The sequence below is a fragment of the Triticum urartu genome, chromosome 7A (assembly GCF_056163025.1).
Source record: "Triticum urartu cultivar PI428250 chromosome 7A, HENAU_Tu73, whole genome shotgun sequence".
Classification (NCBI taxonomy): Eukaryota; Viridiplantae; Streptophyta; class Magnoliopsida; order Poales; family Poaceae; genus Triticum; species Triticum urartu.
Genome location: NC_141879.1, coordinates 557,831,217 through 557,849,022, shown reverse-complemented (window position 1 = coordinate 557,849,022; position 17,806 = coordinate 557,831,217). Strand labels below are relative to the sequence as shown.

Genomic DNA, 17,806 nt, shown 5'->3' with positions numbered 1-17,806 from the left:
CAGGAAAGTCAACCAAAGTCCACACTTTGTTCTCATACATGTATCCCATCTCAGATTTCATGGCTTCAAGCCATTTTGCGGAATCTGGGCTCATCATCGCTTCCTCATAGTTCGTAGGTTCGTCATGGTCAAGTAACATGACCTCCAGAACAGATTACTATACCACTCTGGTGCGGATCTTACTCTGGTTGACCTAGGAGGTTCAGTAGTAACTTGATCTAAAGTTTCATGATCATCATCATTATCTTCCTCACTAATTGGTGTAGGTGTCACAGGAACCGGTTTCTGTGATGAACTACTCTCCAATAAGGGAGCAGGTACAGTTACCTCATCAAGTTCTACTTTCCTCCCACTCACTTCTTTTGAGAGAAACTCCTTCTCTAGAAAGGGTCCATTCTTAGCAACAAATGTCTTGCCTTCGGATCTGTGATGGAAGGTGTACCCAACAGTCTCCTTTGGGTATCCTATGAAAACACATTTCTCCGATTTGGGTTCGAGCTTATCAGGTTGAAGCTTTTTCACATAAGCATCACAGCCCCAAACTTTAAGAAACGACAACTTTGGTTTCTTGCCAAACCACAGTTCATAAGGCATCGTCTCAATGGATTTTGATGGTGCCCTATTTAACGTGAATGCAGCTGTCTCTAAAGCATAACCCCAAAACGATAGCGGTAAATCAGTAAGAGACATCATAGATCGCACCATATATCTAGTAAAGTACAATTATGACGTTCGGACACACCATTACGCTGTGGTGTTCCGGGTGGAGTGAGTTGCGAAACTATTCCGCATTGTTTCAAATGTAAACCAAACTCGTAACTCAAATATTCTCCTCCACGATCAGATCATAGAAACTTTATTTTATTGTTACGATGATTTTCCACTTCACTCTGAAATTCTTTGAACTTTTCAAATGTTTCAGACTTATGTTTCATTAAGTATATACCCATATCTTCTCAAATCATCTGTGAAGGTGAGAAAATAACGATACCCGCCGTGAGCTTCAATATTCATTGGACCACATACATCAGTATGTATGATTTCCAATAAATATGTTTGCTCGATCCATTGTTCCGAAGAATGGCATTTTAGTAATCTTGCCCATGAGGCATGGTCTCAAGTACCAAGTGATTCCAGAAGTCCATCAGTATGGAGTTTCTTCATGCACTTTACACCAATATGACCCAAGCGGCAGTGCCACAAATAAGTTGCACTATCATTATCAACTCTACATCTTTTGGCTTCAACATTATGAATATGTTTATCACTACTATCAAGATTCAACACAAATAAACCTCTCTTCAAGGGTGCATGACCATAAAAGATATTACTCGTATAAATAGAACAACCATTATTCTCAGATTTAAATGAATAACCGTCTCGCATCAAACAAGATCCAGATATAATGTTCATGCTTAACGCTGGCACCAAATAACAATTATTTAGGTCTAAAACTAATCTCGAAGGTACATGTAGAGGTAGCATGCCGACGGCGATCACATCGACTTTGGAACCATTTCCCACACGCGTCGTCACCTCGTCCTTACCCAATCTTCGCTTAATCTGTAGTCCCTGTTTTGAGTTGCAAATATTAGCAACAGAACCAGTATCAAATACCCAGGTGCTACTGCGAGCTCTAGTAAGGTACACATCAATAACATGTATATCACATATACCTTTGTTCACCTTGCCATCCTTCTTATCCGCCAAATACTTGGAGCAGTTCCACTTCCAGTGACCAGTCCCTTTGCAGTAGAAGCACTCAGTCTCAGGCTTAGGTCCAGACTTGGGTTTGTTTTCTTGAGCAGCAACTTGTTTGCCATTCTTCTTGAAGTTCCCTTTCTTCTTCCCTTTACCCTTTTTCTTGAAACTGGTGGTCTTGTTGACCATCAACACTTGATGCTCTTTCTTGATTTCTACCTCCGCAACATTTAGCATTGCGAAGAGCTCGGGAATTGTCTTATCCATCCCTTGCATATTATAGTTCATCACGAAGCTCTTGTAGGTTGGTGGCAGTGATTGAAGAACTCTGTCAATGACACTATCAACCGGAAGATTAACTCCCAGTTGAGTCAAGTGATTATGGTACCCAGACATTCTGAGTATATGTTCACTGACAGAACTATTCTCCTCCATTTTGCAGTTGCAGAACTTATTGGAGACTTCATATCTCTCTATCCGGGCATTTTCTTGAAATATTAACTTCAACTCCTGGAACATCTCATATGCTCCATGACGTTCAAAACGTCGTTGAAGTCCCGGTTCTAAGCCGTAAAGCATGGCACACTGAACTATTGAGTAGTCATCAGCTTTGCTCTGCCAGATGTTCATAACATCTGGCGTTGCTCCTGCAGCGGGTTTGGCACCCAGTGGTGCTTCCAGGACGTAATTCTTCTGTGCATCAATGAGGATAATCCTCAAGTTATGGACCCAATCCATGTAATTGCTACCATCATATTTCAACTTTGCTTTCTCAAGGAACGCATTAAAATTCAACAGAACAATAGCACGGGCCATCTATCTACAATAACATAGACAAGCAAAATACTATCAGGTACTAAGTTCATGATAAATTTAAGTTCAATTAATCATATTACTTAAGAACTCTCACTTACATAGACATCCCTCTAATCATCTAAGTGATCACGTGATCCATATCAACTAAACCATAACCGATCATCACGTGAAATGGAGTAGTTTTCAATGGTGAACATTACTATGTTGATCATATCTACTATATGATTCACGCTCGACCTTTCGGTCTCAGTGTTTCGAGGTCATATCTGCATATGCTAGGCTCGTCAAGTTTAACCCGAGTATTCTGCGTGTGTAAAACTGTCTTACACCCGTTGTAGATGAACGTTGAGCTTATAACACCCGATCATCACGTGGTGTCTTGGCACGACGAACTTTGGCAACGGTGTATACTCAAGGAGAACACTTTTACCTTGAAATTTAGTGAGAGATCATCTTATAGTGCTACCGTCAAACAAAGCAGAATAAGATACATAAAGGATAAACATCACATGCAATCAATATAAGTGATATGATATGGCCATCATCATCTTGTGCCTTTGATCTCCATCTCCAAAGCACCGTCATGATCACCATCGTCACTGGCGCGACACCTTGATCTCCATCATAGCATCGTTGTCGTCTCGCCAACTATTGCTTCTACGACTATCGCTACCGCTTAGTGATAAAGTAAAGCAATTACAGGGCGATTGCATTGCATACAATAAAGCGACAACCATATGGCTCCTGCCAGTTGCCGATAACTCTGTTACAAAATATGATCATCTCATACAATAAATATAGCATCATGTCTTGACCATATCACATCACAACATGCCCTGCAAAAACAAGTTAGACGTCCTCTACTTTTTTGTTGCAAGTTTTACGTGGTTGCTACGGGCTGAACAAGAACCGTTCTTACCTACGCATCAAAACCACAACGATAGTTCGTCAAGTTAGTGTTGTTTTAACCTTCTCAAGGACCGGGCGTAGCCACACTCGGTTCAACTAAAGTTGGAGAAACTGACACCCGCCAGCCACCTGTGTGCAAAGCACGTCGGTAGAACCAGTCTCGCGTAAGCATACGCGTAATGTCGGTCCGGGCCACTTCATCCAACAATACCGCCGAACCAAAGTATGACATGCTGGTAAGCAGTATGACTTGTATCACCCACAACTCACTTGTGTCCTACTCGTGCATATAACATCTACGCAATAACCTGGCTCGGATGCCACTGCTAGGGAACGTAGTAATTTCAAAAAAAATCCTACGCACACGCAAGATCATGGTGATGCATAGCAACGAGAGGGGAGAGTGTCGTCCACGTACCCTCGTAGACCGTTAAGCGGAAGTGTTATGACAACGCGGTTGATGTAGTCGTACGTCTTCACGATCGACCGATCCTCAGTACCGAATGTACGGTACCTCCGCGTTCAGCACACGTTCAGCTCGGTGACGTCCCGCGAGCTCACAATCCAGTAGAGATCGGGGAAGAGTTTCGTCAGCACGACGGTGTGGTGACGATGCTGATGAAGCTACCGTTGCAGGGCTTCGCCTAAGCACCGCTACAGTATGACCGAGGTGGATTATGGTGGAGGGGGGCACCGCACACGGCTGGGAGAGATCAATGATCAACTTGTCTGTCTAGAGGTGCCCCCCTGCCCCCGTATATAAAGGAGCAAGGGGGGAGGCCGACCGGCCCTAGAGGGCGCGCCAGGAGGAGGAATCCTCCTCCTAGTAGGAGTAGGATTCCCCTCTTTCCTACTCCTACTAGGAGGGGGAAAGGAAGGGGGGAGGAGAAGGAAAGGGGGGTGCCCCCCCTCTCCTAGTCCAATTCTGACCAGAGGGAAAGGGGGCACGCGGCCTGCCCTGGCCGGCCCCTCTCTCTCTCCACTAGGGCCCAACAAGGCCCATTAACCCCCGGGGGGTTCAGGTAACCCCCGGGGGGTTCAGGTAACCCCTCCGGCACTCCGGTAAAATCCCCATTTCACTCGGAACTCTTCCGATGTCCAAATGTAGGCTTCCAATATATCAATCTTTATGTCTCGACCATTTCGAGACTCCTCGTCATGTCCGTGATCATATCCGAGACTCTGAACTACCTTCGGTACATCAAAACATATAAACTCATAATACCGATCGTCACAGAACTTTAAGCGTGCGGACCCTACGGGTTCGAGAACTATGTAGACATGACCGAGACATGTCTCCGGTCAATAACCAATAGTGGAAACTGGATGCTCATATTGGTTCCTACATATTCTACAAAGATATTTATCGGTCAAACCGCATAACAATATACGGTGTTCCCTTTGTCATCGGTATGTTACTTGCCCGAGATTCGATCGTCGGTATCCCAATACCTAGCTCAATCTCGTTACCGGCAAGTCTATTTACTCGTTTCGTAATGCAACATCCCGCAACTAACTCATTAGTCACATTGCTTGCAAGGCTTATAGTGATGTGCATTACCGAGAGGGCCCAGAGATACCTCTCCGACAATCGGAGTGACAAATCCTATTCTTGATCTATGCCAACTCCACGAACACCATCGGAGACACCTGTAGAGCACCTTTATAATCACCCAGTTACGTTGTGACGTTTGGTAGCACACAAAGTGTTCCTCCGGTATTCGGGAGTTGCATAATCTCATAGTCATAGGAACATATATAAGTCATGAAGAAAGCAATAGCAGTAAACTTAAACGATCAAGTGCTAAGCTAACAAAATGGGTCAAGTCAATCATGGCATTCTCCTAATGATGTGACCTCGTTGATCAAATAACAACTCATGTCTATGGCTAGGAAACTTAACCATCTTTGATCAACGAGCTAGTCAAGTAGAGGCATACTAGTGACACTATGTTTGTCTATGTATTCACACATGTATTATGTTTCTGGTTAATACAATTCTAGCATGAATAATAAACATTTATCATGAAATAAGGAAATAAATAATAACTTTATTATTGCCTCTAGGGCATATTTCCTTCAGCGTCACGCCAGGATGTGGTAGGTAGAGACAGAGGGGAATGACTTAGGGAGGAAGAAGAAGCACGGAGGAAGGCTTGGGATTAGAGATAAACAGTATTCAGTTACAGATCGATGTCTTCCCCTCCTCGCACTAGCCTATAAGTAGATATCATTACAGGCCTCCATGGGCCAGCCCATCAGGCCACTCACGCACACACCCGTGAGCACAGCCCGGGTCGTTACATGGGTTGATGGTGCAGAGATTGCAGATCCGCGGTGACTTGGAACGGAGAGCTGCGAGGACTTCGGCTTGCTCAAGTACGGCATCTCCCCGCCAAACACCATGCACTCCATACCGCGGGCTGCCCACGCATGTTATTTTCTGCCGCTACGGGGCAACGTCATCGAGCTCCATGGGGTGGGCGAGGACTATAGCTGCACCGTGAGGAAGGACATCGTCTTGTCATTGAGCTTGGAAATGCACCAAAGGTCGCCGTGTATAGCGGCAACCTCGTACGGGTGCAGCGCGCCATCGTACTGCTCAACAAAGAGCGGGGCGTTGAAGGAGAGGAGCTCGAGCAGAGCGGGACTTCCGGCCTGACGAGGAGAAAGGCGGTGGGTAGTTGAGGCCGTTGACACAAGAGTGCCCGGAGGCGATGTGCTGCTCGCCGCGGGCTCTAAGGCGTGTCGGCATAGATGGGCGGGCGGTGCTCAGTTTCATTAGATCTGATGCAAAAAGGATTGTGTGAGAAAGATGCGCTTGGCACGTAAGCAAGTCAACGATGCAGGGCCGGTCAAAATGTGCCATGTTAGCAAAATACATTGGATACGGTAGGGCTGACCGTAGAGGGACGCATTTCTGCGACCTCAATGACTGTAATTTGACACTTTTGGAATACAGTGATGAAAGTGAACCCTAGACTCAAGTTCAGGTACTATAGATGTAATTTACTCAAAGATGACATTTCCTATAGAAGTTGTATCTATGAACTCAGCGAAGATAGTCGTTGCTGCATCCCACCACTCACTAGTAGAAAAATGGTCAAATGTTCAGCTCATTAGTCCCGGTTTGTATTTGAGTCGGCACTAATGTGACCAATAATGCCGGTTCCAATAGCTAGACGGGCGGCGCTCATTAGTACCGGTTCGTGGCGAACCTTTAGTATCGGTTCGTGCCATGAACCGGTACTAAAGAGGTGGTAGCCTTTAGTACGGGTTGGTGGCTCCAACCGGTACTAAAGACCCCTCCCCTTTAGTACCGGTTGGAGCCACCAACCGGTACTAAAGGTGGTGGCCTTTAGTACGGGTTGGTGGCTCCAACCGGTACTAAAGACCCCCCCCCCCTTTAGTACCAGTTGGAGCCACCAACCGGTACTAAAGGTGGTGCGCTGCCACCCGCGGTGCACAATGTTTAGTCCCACCTTGCTAGTTGAGAGGAGCTCGCACCGGTTTATAAGCCCCGCCTCGACTACCGTGTCGAGCTCCTCTCTAAGCAGGCCTTTGTGGGCCTATTGCAAGTCTTCTGCTCTGTGGGGCCTACTGGGTCGTACGGGCCTGCATCCTGGCCCAACTAGAGGTTGGGTTTCTAGTCGTATGCAGGTCATGTCGGCCCAGTAGCGGGCTGTTTTTGCTTTATTTAAAAAAATTAAAAAAAAACGGGACTAAAGGTCCCCAGACCACGACGCGCCTCATGCCACGTGGTGGGCCTTTGGCCCCGGTTTGTGTTGAACCGGGACTAAAGGGGGGGACCTTTAGTCCCCACCCTTTAGTGCCGGTTCCGGAACCGGTACTAAAGGTCCTTACGAACCGATACTAAGAGTCATTTTTCTACTAGTGACTGGTCTTGTCCTCAGCAACAGTTGATGACGCTCAAAGAATCCGACTATGCTTCTACCCTGTTAAAACCCAAGGAGTTCGCCAAATTTAAACCATCTCGCATTGCCATTGCTTCGATCGTGACAACGTCAGCTGCGAAGGGAATGAATCTGCATAAACCTGCAATAAATCTTCCCTTTTCATCTCTTAATATACCTGCAGTAGAACCCTATCCTTCATCTCCATGGAATGAAGCACCCACATTTAGCTTTATAAATCTTGCCTCTGGTTTCTTTCACTTGTATTCCACCGGTTCCCTCTTCTTTGATAGAAATTTCATGTAGTTTCCCACTATTGCTAGAATTGAGGTATGCCACCTGAAGTAAGGAGGACAAGAATCATGGTGGGTGTGACGTCGACGAAGCCACCAGAGATACTAACAACCGGCCGTGATTATCTCTTTGTCAGTTATACTTGGTATGATCGACAATGGTTGGTCAGGTTACAACAGGAGGAATTCTAATATGGCTGACCCTGATCAGTCTACTTGTACTGCATGTTCAATGCAATCAGTCGGCCCTAGTCCGCCCACATGCTTCTCGCCAACTCACACTGGAATAGCATATGCCGCATGTCTTCAAGATCCCTATGGCACACCGGACATGCCCCGTCAACAGGGATGTGCCTATTAGCAAGAATGGAGTTTAGCGGTACAATTCCACGCAAGGCACGCCAACAAAAAAATTGTATTTTCCGTGGCACTTGTAACTCCCAGAACATCTTCCAAATCGTTGCCTGCATAGTACTGGTGGATGCTGAATTCGCTAGGGATTGACCCCTAAACTTGTGTGACCATTGTTCATGATAAGCACTCCTCACAGAAAATATTCCATTCCTTGTAAGATGCCACGCAATGAAATCATCAAAAGGTTGGAAATTTAGTGGTATTTGCAAAATTCTATTTACGTCGACGGGGTAAAAGATGTCTCGTATCAATTGTTCATCCCATTGAGCGGTGAGTAGATCAATGACCTCTACCACCCTCGAAATCAGAATCTGTCGGCGAGGTGTTATCACCCTTCTGTCCGGGCTTGAGGGTATCCATAGATCATTCCATATACTTACATTTTCCCCCGAACCAGTTCGCCAAATGTACCCTCTTTTAAACATAGTCAAACCCGCCACCAAACTCTGCCATGTGAACAAAGACCCATTCTTTGGTCCAACGTGTAGTAGGTCCGTATTTGGGTAGTATTTTGCCTTCAAGATGCGAGCACAAATGGACTCCGGCCTTGTGATCAATCTCCAACACTGTTTCGCAAGAAGGCCAAGTTAAAAGTGTGAAGATCGGGGAAACCCATGCCACCATCACACTTCAGAATATATAGTTTCCACCACGAGAACCAGTGCATTTTTTTTGGTTTTCTTCATCATCTCCCCACCAATACTGAGCAATTACATTTGTGATATCCTTGCAAACTCCCTTAGGTATACAAAAAACTGACATAGCGAACACATGAATGGATTGAGCCACTGCCTTTAACAAAATTTATTTCCCTCCCGTTGACAGTTGCTTTTCCATCCACCTCTTCAGAAGCTTCTTGATTTTTTTTCACAAAAGTATTCGAAGCTATAGCTTCTATCTGTTCCCACCATTGCAGGTAATCCAAGATACTTATCTGAGAGAGCTTGGTTGATAATGTTTAATTCCTGGCACATCTCATCTCTAGTTTGCATCAGAGTATTTGGACTAAAAAATATGCTTGATTTACCAACACTTACAAACTGTCCCAAGTTGACACAATAAGTTGACAGAATAAGTCTCCAACACTCGCTGTAAGGAAGTAGCATTTAACATATCTGCCCTCATGAGAATCAGAGAATCGTCAGCGAATAAAAGGTGTGAAACTGACGATGCATTCCTGCACACATAAGGTCTGTTAATTCACACCCAGGAGGTGTTTCATACAGCAATGCAAACATCAGATATTCCAGTTGTCAACAGATACAGCAATGCAAACATCAGATATTCCAGTTGTCAACAGCACATATCACATTTGAACTAAAATCACGACAAATATTTTGGAGTATGCATCTTTACCAAAGAAAGAATAAGAAGAAACAGTGCATAAGATAATTTTGTATACTCAGCCGTGGGAGAAAGAAAAATAATCAAAGAATACATGTACGCAACCAAAACGTAGCAGTTTGCCTGGAGGAATCCACAATTAATACAACGAAATCTCATGCACTTGTAGGCTCCTTCCTAAGGTAGATCGAGCCCAAACGGTTTCTACAAGAAGAATGGACCACCTTGGACAACAGCCCGCAGCGCTGAGAGACCGGAAAATTCCAATATTATTAATATGATATATTCTTCTAACATAACCTAATGAGCTATTAGTGGTGTATAATCTCTGCCTGCTACGGCGGTCGTGGAATCCTGCTGTACGGTAACTCAACTCAGAAGTGGTTGTCTATAAGGAACACCTATCAGATCACTCCATCCGTGCGGACTGTCGACACTGTGTGCCGTTTCTTCAGCTAGTAGAATGACTAGCTAGTGGCTCAACCGCTCAGATTTTGACAAAAGGAACCTACCCTCGAACCATCAAGTTTTTATACGCAATGCTTGTCATCGAAGCCTTCCTCGGTGAGCAGGCCTGTGACGAGTTTCTTTATCCTGTCCGCACCAGGCCCCGGGCGGAGATCTTGTACACGCTCGACGCTGAACTGTTTCCCTTTCACTGTTGTATTCAACAGATCCAACCATCCACCGGGCACGAATCCATCGGGTTGACGGCCCAGTATTTCCTGATCAATCTTGTCTAGGACAGGGTCTTCTCTTCCAAACTTCCTTGCAAAGGGAGCATTGCTGCTAAGCATACCGTCAAAGTCATTGAGGGTGAGGTAATGAGGATGCTGCTTTGGTGGGTTATCCCAGGAAATGAAATGCAGGTCATGGTTGACTGTGGTGTTGCGGAACTCTGGGACATTGCAGATGACTGTGTGGAAGTAACCCTCCGGAGAAGAGAGAAAATTGGCATAATACATCAGGACTGTCCTTGGAAGATTGTCCCATCCCCATATGCAGTATTCAATAAACCGATGAGTAAGCATCATCCATGCAGAGCCTGAAATATGATAAATGGAGCAAAACATGTATTAACATTCCACAAGTACAAAGTGGAGGGAAAAATAAAGAATTATGAATACCACATGTAATACAACAGAATTGCGCAAGAACTAACTAGTAGTGGTGCGATACAGGGATGCTTCAATTAGCTGTAGTCTGATCTACCAGAGGTACTACAAACTAAAATGCAAGGACGATTACATAAATAAAGAGCAGTATGTAAAGCTGATGCCTAATTATCATGTACAAGGTAATTTAATAACAGTGGTAAGACTTACTGAGAGCGTATCATGGTATGGGCAAACACAATTTTAGTCACTTTTTAAGCAATGACTTGCGAAATGGGGATTGCCATGCCACAATAGCAACATCAGTTGTGCAATGGGAATATGTTATTGCCAATGCAGGATGATAACTGTCCAAGGTGATGGAGGCAAAGGTAGGGAGACGAGGACTGAGAGTGCCATTCTAACACAGCCACGGCAGGGGGTGAGAGGGGGAAGAGTCTGACCAATGACCAGGACTAGCAGCAGGGAGTCCAAACAGAGAAAGAGCTATTTTACGGAAGAGTATTGGATCAGCATATCTGTCAGGAATTGTATTGTGTTGGGAAAGGCCTTAAGCCCAAAGGCCAAACATTCACAGTATGGATGGCATGCATTTGATAATGATTCAAGCAAAGAAGAACCAACATATTCTCTCATTTCATATGTATCTAATCAGCTAATCTCCTCAGCCATGGCACGTGGCTTTCTTGAGCACGTAGTTATTCTGTTGTGACTCTAGGTTCACAACAATTGATGATTGCAGTGCTATCAATCAACACCAAGCGCAGTATATAGTTTTGATGCATGATATAAATGTTTAGATAAACTCAACTTGTAGAAATAGAATTCCCATTGAATCAGGTTACTAAACAAAAAATAATGTTCTAGAATGATCAATTGGTTCATGATGGTGCTTACTTAAAAGGAATCAAGATAGCTATTACTTGTGCCATCTTTGGTCCAAAGTTACTCTGTCTCTATAGAGGGGAAAGTCCCTCTAAAGACATCAGCGGAGCAAAAACATAACACCGGCCTAGATATTCTAAATGTAGTACCCTTAAAAGCAGACTTTTTATGCCTGGGGAACTACATAACAGCATTGTGCGGCACACTTGAAGAACTACAATGAAAGCTATCAGCGCCACCTCAAGTGATATCTTCTAAGGATATTACCACTTTCTGGATGTAGGGAATAAAGTGCGCACACTATGATGTACCATCTGCTTCCAAACTAATCCCTCCGTCCCATAATGTAAGACGTTTTTTGACACTCACTAGTAGTGTCAAAAAACGTCTTAGACTACCCACAGTGGGAGTAACATAGGTGGTAACATCACACATATCTAGATAAAATAGATGATGTGGCAAACAATTAATGAAGAAAGAGAGACATGTGGTAACATAGCTAGTTACTAGTAGTATGAGTAACATCACACATATCAAGGCAAGATGAGTTTATAACCTAATAAATGAAGTGTTGCATGACACCATACATATGTTACTCCCGACTATAGAGGTAGTAACATAGACTAGTAACATATGCATGTTACTAGTCTAAGTTACTCCCCATTGTGGCTAGTCTTACACTATGGGACGGAGGGAGCAATTACTAATCATTTCTTGACACTCAATAATGAGAGATTCTGGTGATATAGGAAGTGACAAGAATATACTCGTATTTATTAATGCAAGTTTCCAGAAATACTACTAGGTACTAGTGATAATTAGCATTAAATGATGGAACATTACACTAGTAAAACTAGGTTTCAAGTGGGCACTAAATGTTTTAACCACTGAACTAGTAAAACATGAGAACACTATCATATAAGAGCTGATATCATGGCTCGTGCTTACCAAAAAGAGTAAGCCTTTAACACAAAGATGTAAAACAGAAGTGTTCCTTATGCAAGCCTCTCAAGCATATTCAGTAAGCAGCAATAGGATGAGGTCTGAGTAATAGTACTCCCTCCGTCCCAAATTCAGCGACACTTATTTTGGACGGAGGGAGTCGAACATAATTTCACTAAGAAATAATAATTAAATGTAAATGACACAAGAATGTAAATGCATGGTTTAGCAACTAAAATGAGAAAAATACACGAGATGGCGCAAGTGCAGAAAAACGAATAACACAAACAATATAGCTCACACATTGCGTTAGCCACTAAGGAGGAGGCATTTACCAGTGAAGAGCTTGAATGCGGTCGGCACACTTCTTTTCTCTGTGATCCAGAAAACATCGGACTTCTGCAGGCTATATAGGCCTGGGTCGACGATCACGGGCTTTGCCCTCTGATACCTGCACAGAGACATTTAGCCAGCGCCCAACTTGTATGTGAACAAATAACAGCACTTTGAGCAAAATTCGATGCTTACTCCTTCCATCCGATGTCACTGGTATGCTCGATGAAGTTAAGCTCCCTTGGCAGGCCAGAGAGCACATACAACAGATCTGCAAATAATGCAAGAGAAGTCAGATAAACAGGGAGCTGTGCTATGTTAATCCTATATAAAGTCCTACTATCTGCTTCCTCAAAGACAAATCCTAATAAATTAAAGACAAATCCTAATAATTAAATCCAAGTGGGGTGGTAGGCATAGCATCTAAGCTGGCACCACTGCAGAAAGGAAGATGAGCACAGGGCAGATACCGAATTTGGAACGACCCACTTTATTCCCATGAACAAGTAGAACAATCCAGAACAATCCAATACAGGAGTAGATCGACACAGGAAAGGTGGGGCAAGATTGGGTTGAGGAGGAGAGACCAGCAGAAGCATCCATATAAAGAAAGAAACGCCCAAATATGTGGCTTACTCCCCCATATACCACCTAGAACGGACAGAGGCGATCAAATCCAACAAAATCCCCAAAGCAGTGGAAGCAACTGTGCATAAATTAACCTAGACAAGGCACTTCAATTAATAAGCGTATAAAAATCGCGTCTTTTTCCCCGACAGTTCGACATAACCACCGGCGTCCAGTTTGAAAATTGGAGTCCTATAGTGGCCTCCAGTGACCGCGGCATGGATTCGATCTCGCCGGAATCGGCGCGAGGGCGAGCAGAGATCGGCCGTGGAACCGCGAAATTCGGATCGGAGGTGGCGCGTTGGTGCGATCCAATCGCGGAATTGAGGTGGGGCTGCAGATCGCATCTGCCTGCGCTTACCGTCCTGCGAGACGAGGGGGTAGTCGGAGGCGGAGAGGTTGATGAACCAGTCCCAGTCGCCGCCGTCGCGCAGGAGGATGGCGGCGGCGTGCAGCGTGTTGGCCACCATGGTCGGGCCCCGGTAGGTGACGAGGTTGGCGCGCGTGACGACCTTGACGTTGCGGAAGCGGGAGTAGACGGGGTCTGCGCGCACGGCGGCGGCCAGCTCGGCGCGCTCGGCGGCGGGCGCCTCGAGGTCGAGGTGCAGGACGTAGCGGTTGGCCGGGTGGTAGAGCGCCCTGAGCGTCCGGCGCAGCGCGACCCCGTCCCCGGCGGAGCCGGACACGAGGTAGGCGATCCTGGGCACGGCGCGGTGCGGGCGGGCGCGCGCCTCCTGCTGCTGCTGCCGCAGCTTGGCCTCGACGAAGAGCGGCTCCCCGGGGGCCGCGGAGGGGAGCGGGGAGAAGGAGAGGAGCAGCGCCCGCGACGAGGAGAAGAAGAGGGAGGCCGAGATGAGGAGCGATGAGAGCAGCACGGACGCCAGCAGCGGCGCCGCCCACCGCCTGTGGTGGTGCACCCCCGGCGCCGATCCGCCCCCGCTCCCCGGCGACGGCGGCTTGGTCTCCATCATCGCGATGCCCGCCCCGTCCCCCTTCTCAATCTGCGTGTCCACCTGTCCGCCCCCTCCTCCTCCTCGTCCGGCCTGGCGTCCGGCGGGATCGCGCTGCGTCCGTGGGGATCAGTCGCCGGGGCGCGCGGCGGCGGTGGTGGTGCGGGATTAAATGTGGCCGGCGACGGTTGGTGTTGGTGTTGTGGCGTGTCGTGGGGGGTGGGGTGGGGTGGGGTGGGGGTGGTGCTGGTGGTGGTGAGACTACCGCTCGCTCGCTCCCCTCTCCTCTCCTCTCTCCTCCCTCTCTCCAGGGGCGGCAGGGGCGGGTCACGAGACGAGGAGGCCGGAGGAGGTCGCGCGGAATTAAGCGCAAAAATCTACGGGGGAAGCCGTGCAGCCCTCCGGTTGGTGCGTGCGTGCCTGCTGACGGTGGGACGGACGAGCTGACTCGAGTCGGGTTGGCCAATGCGCACCGCCCGGTGGATCAGTGGAGTGAGGGGCTGGGTTTGGAATTTCGGTGCCCAACGGGGTGCGAGATGCCCTCATCTGGGATGAACTTTCGATGTTTGATTTGTTTGTACTCCATCCTAAGCCAGCTTAAAAACTATGCTGTCAGATGTCAGTTACTTTTTCTTCCGACTTCTAAATATAGACGTGAGGATCAGAGCATCTACAACCGCGAGTAGCTAATCCAGCCCCTCAAACACCCGCGTATGCGTTCGGCACATTCATCATGACCCGTGACCGGTCATGCCTCATTTTGTTTGTCTCTGTAGCCGTCTCCCTCATACTCAAACATTTATATCTATGCAATTTATGCAACGTAGACAATAAACCTATGTAGATCAACAAACAAGGAACAAACAAACATAATTCGAATCGTAATTCACATCGCTGCAGTAATCGGACAACCAAAAGAATAAGTTTTCATCGTCAGACAATACTCAAACGTAAAAAGGAATAGATAAAACAGAGAGACGGAGAAGGGAGGAGGAAATCATCATTTCCTCGCCAACCCTCATCCTTCAGCAGCTGGAGTGGCGTTGTCGTTAGAGCTGGAGCCGTCAATGAGGCCCGAGTCGGAGGAGGAGATTTGTTAACCGACATCCTCTGGACTGCGCGGTCCTGCTCCTTGGCCAGTTGGGTCGCCTTCGCCTTGGCGAGGCGAGACGCTTTGTCATTTTTGCGGCGGAGCAGCCATGTGTCAGTCTTCGCTGTCGTGAGGGAGTACGTCCTCCGGATCCACCGGCGCACACACTCTTACCCGACTAGGTCATGTTTTTATGACCAAGCATTGTCCGGACTGTCCGTCTGGTCAGCTTGAGGAGCCAAGTGGAGTGAGGGGCTGGGTTTGGAATTTCGGTGCCCAACGGGGTGCGAGATGCCCTCATCTGGGATGAACTTTCGATGTTTGATTTGTTTGTACTCCATCCTAGGCCAGCTTAAACACTACTGTCAGATGACAGTTACTTTTTCTTCCGACTTCTAAAGATAGACGTGAGGATCAGAGCATCTGCAACCGCGAGTAGCTAATCCAGCCCCTCAAACACTCGCATACGCGCTCGGCACATTCATCATGACCCGTGACCGATCACCCCTCATTTTGCTTGTCTCTGTAGCCGTCTCCCTCATACTCAAACATTTATATCTATGCAATTTATGCAACATAGTCAATAAACCTATGTAGATCAACAAACTAGGAACAAACAAACATAATTCGAATCGTAATTCACATCGCTGCAGTAATCGGACAACCAAAAGAATAAGTTTTCATCGTCGGACGCTACTCAAACATAAAAAGAATAGATAAAACAGATAGACGGAGAAGGGCGGAGGAAATCATCATTTCCTCGCCGACCATTGTCCTTCAGCAGCAGCTGGAGTGGCGTTGTCGTCGGAGCTGGAGCCGTCAATGAGGCCCAAGTCGGAGAACGAGCAGATTTGTCATCGGACATCCTCTGGACCGTGCGGTCATGCTCCTTGGCCAGTTGGGCCGCCTTCGCCTTGGCGAGGCGGGACGCTTTGTCATTTTTGCGGCGGAGCAGCCGTGTGTCAGTCTTCGCTGCCGTGAGGGAGTGCGTCCTTCGGATCCACCGGTGCACACACTCTTACCCGACTGGGTCATATTTTTATGACCAAGCATTGTTGTCCGCCCGGTCAGCTTGAGGAGCCAAGTGGAGTAAAATGTAATGGTAGACTATTATTTTGGACCAAACATAGACAAAATAGATAGGCATGTGTGTGTGTATAATGACATGGTGAGTAGTAGAATTTAATACTACTATACTTTGGCAGTTACTAGAGATTTTTTAGGGCAGTTACTTTGGATTGAAGACAAAAGTAAGGATAGAGATGCTGTCGCAAAAGTAAAATCTAGTAAAAAAAATGCTTTAGAGGCTTACATCATTGATTGCTATAAATCATTAGTAGTCTGTTCTTCCAGAAAACATAGAAGCATAATCTTATTAAACTAAAACTTGGTAACTTTCATTATTAAATAGAAACAATATTTTCTATTTAGGTTAAATATATCTTATACTTCTCATGAAAATTGCATATATAATCTTATTACATGTTTTAACTAGCATATGCATATAAAAAACATCGGTCAAAAGTGTATTTACGAACATATATTATGTTTCTGTTACTCAAATGTGGCAGAGCGAGCGTGCTCCTGGAATTCTGAACGAATGCTCTATGGTGCGCCCAATCCCATGCGTGAATGTCAACGCGATGACACGTGGCAATTCCCCGTATGCGTGTTGTTCGCTCGTTTGAACCTCCTAGAGAAAACGACGCAAACGTTCCCTCCATCCACCCCCAAGAGAAAACAAGACATGCATCTGCAAAGTCCTCTCTGTCTAGGATGACAACTACAAAAAAAATGTGTGGCAACTTCTTTGTGTACCATGGCATTCTTTTATGTTGTACCATGGCAAATCCTGGACATGCGTTGTAACTTCCTACTTTGTATCATGGCAAATCTTTTTGCTACAACGTGGCATACTTTTTATACCAACATGGCAAGCAGTTTTCTATTCTATGACATGGCAATTCTCTGCTACAACATGGCAAACCATGATCATGAGGCAAAAATATTTGATGTAGCATGGTAAATCCTAAACGTGTGGGAAACCCTCTGTTGTATATCATGTCAATTTTCTCTGCCACAACATAGCAAATCATAACACATGGCAAGTTTCTCTACTGCAACATGACATATTCTCTCTCCACAACATGGTGCATCATGGCAATCCTCTAGCGGTGTGTGGGGAAGAGGATGTGGGGTGTCGTTCACTGGCTAAAGTCTCCCAGAGAGAACGACGTCGTTCACTCATTTGAGCCTCCCGAAGCAAACAATCGTTCACGTCAGGGGCACTAGGAGAGCATGTTCTCCCCCTGTTAGAGATTTAGAGTCCTTCTGTTAATATCTCGCCTGGTATGAACTTTCAATGCACTATCTTTGAAAAAAAAATCATGTTTGCTCGTTTGTTATCCACAACTCCACCGCATATCAACTTAATATTACAACAAAATGACATTTACTTCTTTTTTCGATGGAC

At 46.0% G+C, this 17,806-nt stretch overlaps 1 protein-coding gene across 1 annotated transcript; it reads right to left on the bottom strand.

Annotated features, from left to right (window-relative positions):
- Positions 1-9,414: 9,414 nt before the first annotated feature.
- On the bottom strand, positions 9,415-14,650 carry LOC125518270 (beta-glucuronosyltransferase GlcAT14A-like). Its single transcript, XM_048683167.2, has 4 exons — positions 13,655-14,650; positions 12,862-12,937; positions 12,669-12,784; positions 9,415-10,436 (listed from the first exon to the last, which is right to left on the bottom strand). The coding sequence occupies exons 1-4, from the start codon at positions 14,262-14,264 to the stop codon at positions 9,922-9,924; spliced, it is 1,317 nt and encodes a 438-aa protein (XP_048539124.1). The 5' UTR covers positions 14,265-14,650; the 3' UTR covers positions 9,415-9,921.
- Between the last annotated feature and the right edge of the window lie 3,156 nt (positions 14,651-17,806).

Coding starts and splice junctions, on each gene's coding strand:
- LOC125518270 (XM_048683167.2), bottom strand. CDS start 14,264: ATGATGGAGACCAAGCCGCCGTCGCCGGGGAGCGGGGGCGGATCGGCG. Junction 12,938..13,654: donor CCCCCTCGTCTCGCAGGACG/GTAAGCGCAGGC, acceptor CATTATTTGCAG/ATCTGTTGTATGTGCTCTCT. Junction 10,437..12,668: donor CGCATTCAAGCTCTTCACTG/GTAAATGCCTCC, acceptor ATCATATTTCAG/GCTCTGCATGGATGATGCTT.